This window comes from Salmo salar, chromosome 15, assembly GCF_965601325.2.
Source record: "Salmo salar chromosome 15, fSalSal1, whole genome shotgun sequence".
In the NCBI taxonomy this organism is placed as follows: Eukaryota; Metazoa; Chordata; class Actinopteri; order Salmoniformes; family Salmonidae; genus Salmo; species Salmo salar.
This window is the reverse complement of record NC_138305.1, coordinates 15,660,500-15,669,767: the sequence shown is the minus strand read 5'-3', so window position 1 is coordinate 15,669,767 and position 9,268 is coordinate 15,660,500. Positions and strand designations below refer to the sequence as shown.

At 39.6% G+C, this 9,268-nt stretch overlaps 1 protein-coding gene across 1 annotated transcript; it reads left to right on the top strand.

Moving 5' to 3' along the window:
• Positions 1–513: 513 nt before the first annotated feature.
• Positions 514–7,313, top strand: LOC145860876 (transcription factor AP-2-delta-like). The gene is made up of 4 exons (XM_082961832.1): positions 514–745; positions 1,329–1,838; positions 5,802–5,862; positions 7,282–7,313. The coding sequence occupies exons 1-4, from the start codon at positions 707–709 to the stop codon at positions 7,311–7,313; spliced, it is 642 nt and encodes a 213-aa protein (XP_082817958.1). The 5' UTR covers positions 514–706.
• The last annotated feature ends 1,955 nt before the right edge of the window (positions 7,314–9,268 follow it).

Genomic DNA, 9,268 nt, shown 5'->3' with positions numbered 1-9,268 from the left:
CACAATAATGATAATAATTAAACACCAATAATAAGGATAACAATAACAATAAAACATCAATAATAATCGTACTAGTAATATGCTAGTAGTAGTAGTAATAATAATTGGTTTAATAGAGATTCGGTGACGTGCACGGCAATGGAGTGCTCTGTTTGAAAAAATGAAATAAATTAAACACATTTAGTTTAAACGAAAATACATTTTTAAGTAATAATCAATATATAAAACAGGGGATGTTTCAAAAGCAACTTACATTTCTGTTGAAAATCCAATTCCTGTTGTAATAGCCTAGGTTTAAGCCATGTGGGTGAAAGGAAGAAAGCAAATACAAACGAGCAAAAAAGAAAATGTCCACAAAAATTGATGAAAGAGTGTCGGTTCCTTATTAGGGAAGATACAATATGTATTCCTTGTCTCCTGGGATGGAAGCAGCTAGCTCTTGTATTGTCCTCCATCCATTCCTCAGTGCTGATGCTTAATTTCTAACTATATTATCAGGGGACCACCGACGACATCACAACAGAAATACCCTGCAAGTACAAAATCGGCGCGCCAGCCGGTGTGACTGGTACAGAGGGGGAACGCTCCTGCTTCACCAGCTATCTGCGGCTCTACGCAGGGACTTTTTACATTTCTTTCGTTTTGGGGATTTTAACGGAAATCATTTATTTGATCAAGGGGGAAAGCGGGTTACCGGAGCAAGAACATGTCAGCCACATTTCCCGGCCTGGTCCATGATTCCGAGGTATTTATTTATTATCCCTCTTCTTCATTCTTCATTATAAATAACATTAAGGAATATTCTTTATCAGTTATATTAATCACAACTGTTTGTGGAGCCTACATGCAGATTTAGAGTACAAATCATTGTGAATGGGTCTCCAGAAAACAGGGCTTCATATACCGTGGGACCAGGGGCTGTCTTGGTGTAATGGGGGTTGTTTTAGTGTGGAGAGAGAGGCAGATGAGCCTCCTGTGTGTAAAACCGGTAACGGGAGTGATTACAACATTATGGTGGCTCACCCTACTTACCTGCCATCCGTCTCCCGTAAAGCTGAGACCGCAGTTCGATAGTAATAAAATAAAAATAAAAATAGAACAACACGAGCTCTAAAACGATGAACCCAGCATGACAGAACGGTGAACAACATGAACATACAAACACCGTGGGCTCGTGGAATGATATATTCATGTATTTTTTTCTAAGCGTCTTGAGTGTTTCAGTGGTGTCAACGTGTGTGAGGACATGTTTGGGAGACAGCTGGCGGTTAAAGAGATTGTAAATGAAATTACACTGCTGAGATTTTCCTTTCCTTTCTTCCTCTCAGATACGTCATGACGGGTCCAACAGTTACCGTCTGATGCAACTCGGTTGCCTCGAGAGCGTCGCCAACTCTTCGGTGGCCTACAGCTCGTCCTCGCCGCTCACAGCCTACCCCCCGGCGGCCACAGAGTTCGCCTCGCCCTACTTCTCCACCAACCACCAGTACACCCCCCTGCACCACCAGTCCTTCCACTATGACTTCCAGCACTCCCACCCAGCCGTGGGCCCAGAAGCATATGGCCTCAACTCTCTCCACTCCGGGCAGTACTACCAGCAGATCCACCATGCAACACATGGAGATGCAGACTTCATCAACCTGCACAGCGCCCGTGCACTCAAGTCCTCGTGCCTGGATGATCAGCAGAGGCGCGAGTTGGGCTGCCTGGACGCTTATCGGCGACATGACCTGTCTTTGATGACGTCACACGGCGGACAGTATAGCATGCACCACGACCAGAGACTGCTGCCTGCGGCAGGTCTGGGGCTCCCTACCCCTGGGGCGGATGACCTGCAGGTACCTCCTCTCTTCTCCTCTCCACGCCTCTCCCGTCCTCTCTACTCCTCTCTTCTCCTCTCCCCTCATCTCCCCTCCTCTCCTGTCCTCTCTTCTCCTCTCCCTACTCCCTGCTCCTCTCTACTCCTCTCTTCTTCTCTCCCCTCATCTCCCCTCCTCTTCCTTCCTCTCCTGTCCTCTCTTCTCCTCTCCCTACTCCCTGCTCCTCTCCACTCCTCTCTGCTCCTCTCCCCTCCTCTCCCCTCCTCTCCTGTCCTCTCTTCTCCTCTCCCTACTCCCTGCTCCTCTCCACTCCTCTCCCCTCATCTCCCCTCCTCTCCTGTCCTCTCTACTCCTCTCTTCTCCTCTCCCTACTCCCTGCTCCTCTCCACTCCTCTCTTCTCTTCTCCCCACGTTGTAATCCTGATCAATCACCAAGTCTAAACACAGCTGCTGACATTTTTCATCCAATAGCCACACTGGCTATAATGAACTACAAAGTTATTTTCAGGCCCTAACTCCTAGCTCCTAGCTCCTTAAACCTAACCGCTATCTCCTAACTCTTGTCTCATTCAGTCAGAGTCATAAAGACAGCCAGACAGCCACAGACAAGACAGACAAGACAGACAGACAGACAGACAGACAGACAGACAGATAGACAGATAGATAGATAGATAGATAGATAGATAGATAGATAGATAGATAGATAGATAGATAGATAGATAGATAGATAGATAGATAGATAGATAGATAGATAGATAGATAGATAGATAGATAGATAGATAGATAGATAGATAGATAGATAGATAGATAGATAGATAGATAGATAGATAGATAGATAGATAGATAGATAGATAGATAGATAGATAGATAGATAGATAGAGTACTCACCATGTATATAACCCGTTTAAGAATGGACATTGCCATTTAGGCGTTCCACCATTTTAAAGTAGTCAACTGGGTCTGGATTCCTATGAGTTGGGAACAATCAGACAATGAATAAGAACAAAATGTACTACTTTAAAAAGGATGTGGTCTCAATGGCGCTCATGCTGTCACATACGCTATAATGGCACAGATACAAAGATGAGTCCTCTATCTATCTCTATGGTCAGAGTCCGTCTCCGCCCTTTCCAAACACAGACACAAGCCCAGCTCTGTTCCCTCTCACGCGTTGCAGTCCTTTTGAAAAGCAGCAGGAGGAGGGTTCAGTCAAAATAGAAACAGAACATTCCATGTATGACAGTCGATACCTACATTAGGCTAATATTATACTCGGTGGAGAGAAGTTAAATCAAAATGGGTCAAATGAAGATGAAGTAATCTAGAACAAAACGAAATAGAAAAAATGCTTCATTTAAACGGTTAATCTGAGAAATCCACTTCCATTATGCAGTCCACCCTCTACTTTACTCCATATGCACGTGACATATATTTTAACTATTCTTTTAGATGTAAAGAAATAGTGTGAGTGAGTGTGTGTGTCCGGCTGGTGAGGCGGTGTGAAGCCGCTGTTTCTCTCTTCTCTGAAAGGCGGATTAAGGGATCCGGGTTCGCGGCACAATGGGTCGCGGGAGCGCCATAAAGCACCGTAGTTTATCCAATTACCGACTTAATGTCAATCAACCGGTTCTTTATGCAGCAACATCTGAGCTGCGGTCCCGGTTAAACACGCTGCACGGGACAGAAAAACCATTCCTTTATTGCAATATTCCTTTTTAAACAGAACAACCAAACTGCTAGGATACCAGAAGTAATTCAACTGGTAGGCCTATATATATATATTTACTCAACTAATCATATTAATATAGAGCTATTGTATTACTACTTTACTTGTAAGTAATATTAATATAGGTTTAAATTATAACTAATTGATTAATACTATTAATATAGGTTTATGTGATAACTACTTGATAAATAATAGGTTTTTATTTAACTACTTGATTAATAATAGGTTTTTATTTAACTACTCGATTCGTAATATTAATATAAGTTTATATGTATATTATTAATTATATTTGTTTTTGTAAATAATAAAACAAATATTTTATTGTCACAACACCTGAATGTGTTGTTTTACAGGGTCAGCCATAGTAGTATGATAGGTGCAGTGGAATGTGTTGTTTTACAGGGTCAGTCATAGTAGTATGATAGGTGCAGTGGAATGTGTTGTTTTACAGGGTCAGCCATAGTAGTATGATAGGTGCAGTGGAATGTGTTGTTTTACAGGGTCAGCCATAGTAGTATGATAGGTGCAGTGGAATGTGTTGTTTTACAGGGTCAGCCATAGTAGTATGATAGGTGCAGTGGAATGTGTTGTTTTACAGGGTCAGCCATAGTAGTATGATAGGTGTTGTTTTACAGGGTCAGCCATAGTAGTATGATAGGTGCGTGGTGTGTTGTTACAGGGTCAGCCATAGTAGTATGATAGGTGCAGTGGAATGTGTTGTTTTACAGGGTCAGCCATAGTAGTATGATAGGTGCAGTGGAATGTGTTGTTTTACAGGGTCAGCCATAGTAGTATGATAGGTGCAGTGGAATGTGTTGTTTTACAGGGTCAGCCATAGTAGTACAGCGCCACTGGAGCAAATTAGGGTTAAGTTCCTTGCTCAAGGGCACATCGACTGATGGATTAATCTGATAACTACTTTATTAATATTGATAAAGGTTTATATGATAACTACTTTATTAATCATATTAATATAGTTCTATATGATAACTTGTTGAATAATAATATTAATAACATATCGTACCATAGCATAGTGAAATAGTCTCCTGGTCGGATCTGTAACAATAATTATTATAATAATGGGGATGGTGTTCTCCATATTGTTTTTCCTGTTGTAAATATTCTCTTATTTAGGCTATTATGATTGATGGTGATGGGGATAACCGATATTGTGATTCTGATTATAAGAATATTGTTTTTATTTAATGTTCATACATTTCAATATGTCACCATCTTTGCCACTTTCGTTATGTAGATTGTTATCAGGCCTGTGAGTGGTGTTGTTGGGAGGTTAGAGGGACACACATTGGGAATCGGTCTTCGCCCTTTAGAAAGAGGCACGTGAACCTGAGGAGAACAGATGCAGTCTGGCGCAGAAACAGACATAGCATCTTTGAAAACATAAAGAGATTTTCATGCTCAACAAAAGAGCTGCCACACCTTTCCCCCCGTCATGCTCCCTAACCCTAACCCTTTCTCCTGTTAGACACTTAATGTATGCAAGACCTCTGCGTTTTGTATATTGATTTTATAATCACTTTAGCTTCGGAGTAAAAAGATACTATACAGCCAGAGTTTGTTAAAAAGACTTACACGGCCTGTTCCGTGTGGCGCGAGATAGACGGAGTGTTTTATTTTAATCAGGGCTGTGTCTGTGCTCGACCGGGGATTAACGGGGTTGTTTTAAATAGAGCCCGTGTTCCTCAGTCATTCTGATACCAGGCTCTGCACGCGGCCATTTGTATGAACAGGTTCCACATGTGCGGTTATGATCGGTAACAACAGGTAGATAGGTAGATATCAGGTAGATATCAGGTAGATATCAGGCAGATATCCACACACACGCCACCGTGGGCTGAGCATTATCGCCCGTCCTGAGGTTGAAGAAAGTTGTGGAGCTGAATGTGTCCGTTTTTGGATTCTCATTTGTTTCTCTCTGGACCTTATTAATGCATGATTACTATTATATAACTAGGCAAGTCAGTTAAGAACAAATTCTTACTTTCAATTACGGCCTAGGAACAGTGGGTTCTGCCTTGTTCAGGGGCAGAACGACAGATTTTTACCTTGTCAGGGATTTGATCTAGCAACCTTTCGGTTACTGGTCCAACTCTCTAACCACTAGGCTACCTGCCGCCACATTCTTTATTGTTATTATTCATACAAATAGTATTATTATTGTTATCATTAATACAATTATTCTTCTTATTATTATTATTGCTGTTGTTATTATTAATAATGTGACACCGTTTCAGGGCTCAGTGGAGGCGCAGTGCGGGCTCATGCTCAATGGCCAAGGCGGCGTCATCCGGAGAGGTAAAGGCACCTCACACACACACCTTACACACACACCTTACACACACACCTTACACACACACACCTTACACACACACACCTTACACACACACACCTTACAACACACACTTTACAACCCACACCTTACACACACACCTTACACACACACTTTACAACACACACCTTACACACACACCTTACAACACACACCTTACACACACACTTTACAACACACACACCTTACACACACACTTTACAACACACACCTTACACACACACCTTACAACACACACCTTACAACACACACCTTAGACACACACCTTAGACACACACCTTACAACACACACCTTACAACACACACCTTAGACACACACCTTAGACACACACCTTACAACACACACCTTGCAACACACACCTTACAACACACACCTTACAACACACACCTTACAACACACACCTTACAACACACACCTTACAACACACACCTTACACACACACCTTACACCACACACCTTACAACACACACACACCTTACAACACACACCTTACAACACACACCTTACAACACACACCTTAGACACACACCTTAGACACACACCTTAGACACACACCTTACAACACACACCTTACAACACACACTTAACATGAATACCAATCTCCTCCTCTGTCTGGTAAACTGAAGAATCGAACAGACATGACGGAATCTAAATCAAGTGAAAATATATTGTTTTTGAATTAGCCAATATTACGACACACCACGGTATTATTTTACATGTTTCTGTCAGTTTGTGTTTAAAGTTGTTAAATTAGTAGGTGAAATGTCCTGTCATGTTAGGGTTAGGGTTAAATTAGTAGGTGAAATGTCCTGTCATGCACGCAAGCACTTTCTCTTCAAACCAGACAATTCTACTACTCTGCCTGAAGCTGTGTCGGATTTCAGTACAACTTCCATTGTAGAATAGAGAGTGCATCATCATTTCACTCTGATCAGTCATTCTCAAACCAACTCTATTATGAAAAGAAGAAATAGAAAATCATATTGCCTAACAACAACAACAAGAAACAATAATATGAATATTAACAATAACAGTTATAGTAATTGTTATAATGACAGCAATAACAACAGTTATAGTAGCTTGATAGTAATAATTACAGTTGTAATAACAGTAAAAGGAGTAATAATAATAACTAATAAAAAGCTTGTTTTAAAGTGTTTATGGGATGGCAGGTAGCCTAGTGGTTTAGAGTGTTGGGCCACTAACCAATAATTCGCTGGTTTGAATCCCGAGCTGAATAGGTGAAAATCTTTTGATGTGCCCTTGAGCAAGGAACTTAACCCTAATTGCTTCTGTAAATCCATTTAAAATGTCTAAAACCATATTTTTGGCATTTTATCCATGAAATGTAATACTCATTTATGCCAATTGCCTCTGTTTATAGTTTATCAAAGTGAAGTTATTAAGGAAGCCTGAACATGTGAAAGTTGATTTGGTGTCTCTAGCTTGAACGGTTCAAGAGTTACTGTTGGTGAATTATTTTATGCAAAATATACAGTACATACTTATAGTAGATAAAGTTTTTAAGAATCTGAATTTAGAATAGCTTGAACGTTTTAACGTTGGCGATATAGGAGCAGGATAATTTTGAATTTCTATCTCTGTATTCCTGTGGTTCTCATTTAAACTCTTGTTCATTTATACAGAAAGTATAAATAGTATCAAAAATCGGGATAAAAGTGATGGTGTTGATAGCTCATACAATCTAATCCTGAAACTAACCCTAACCCTTAACCACACTGCTAACCCTAATGCCTAATCCTAACCCTAACCCTAACCCTTAACCACACTGCTAACCCTAATGCCTAATCCTAAATTTAAATTAAGTCCAAAAAGCACATTTTTGTTTTCATACATTTTTACAATTGCCTATAGCCAATTTTGACTTTACAGCTGGCCTAAGGGGAAATCGCTCAGTTCTGCCTCCAGGACAAGACTCATGACAATACATTTGAACCTGCTCAAAAAGTATGAAAGCTTATCAAGAACATTTTCTCAATCAATCTAAATTGGGGCAGTCTGGATATTTGGATATTGGTTTCGTGATAATTGCTTAATAGTTTACGCTCTAGAGCGGGCGGAATACATGGAATAATAATACATCTAGAGTTGTACTTTCTCTTCAGCAAGAACAACTAATTATCATTTCACAGTGTTATCCTTCACAGTAATAACTGAAGGATGTTTTTATTTATTTTTTACTTATTTTATTTCACCTTTATTTAACCAGGTAGGCTAGTTGAGAACAAGTTCTCATTTACAACTGCGACCTGGCCAAGATAAAGCAAAGCAGTGCGACAAAAAACAACACGCAGTTACACATTGGATAAGCAAAAGTACAGTCAATAACACAATCGAAAAATCTGTATACAGTGTGTGCAAATGGAGTTTGATCATTTCATAGTGTTGGCCTTCACAGTAATAACCAAATTATGTTTTGATCATTTCATAGTGTTGGCCTTCACAGTAATAACCAAAGAATGTTTTGATAATTTCATTGTGTTGGCCTTCACAGTAATAACCAAATGGTGTTTTGATCATTTCGTAGTGTTGGCCTTCACAGTAATAACCAAAGGATGTTTTGATCATTTCATTGTGTTGGCCTTCACAGTAATAACCAAAGGATGTTTTGATAATTTCCTTGTGTTGGCCTTCACAGTAATAACCAAATGATGTTTTGATAATTTCATTGTGTTGGCTTTCACAGTAATAACCAAAGGATGTTTTGATAATTTCATTTTGTTGGCCTTCACAGTAATATCCAAAGGATGTTTTGATCATTTCATTGTGTTGGCCTTCACAGTAATAACCAAATGATGTTTTGATCAGTTTCATTGTGTTGGCCTTCATAGTAATAACCAAATGATGTTTTGATCATTTCATTGTTTTGGCCTTCACAGTAATAACCAAATTATGTTTTGATAATTTACTTGTATTGGCCTTCACAGTAATAACTAAAGGATGTTTTGATAATTTCATTGTGTTGAACTTCACAGTATTAACCGAAGGATGTTTTGATAATTTCATTGTGTTGGCCTTCACAGTAATAACTGAAAGATGTTTTGATCATTTCATAGTGTTGGCCTTCATAATAATAGCCTTCCCTGTAGCTCAGTTGGTAGAGCATGGTGTTTGCAACGCCAGGGTTGTGGGTTCAATTCCCACGGAGGACCACAGAGAAAAAAATGTATGAAATTTATTCATTCACTACTGTAAGTCGCTCTGATAAGAGCGTCTGCTAAATGACTAAAATGTAATGTTTTGTTCATTTCATAGTGTTATCCTTCACAGTAATAACTGAAAGATGTTTTGATGCCATTAGTAAAGACTTATGACTGTTTTTATTATTTGTTATCATTGATAAATTATAA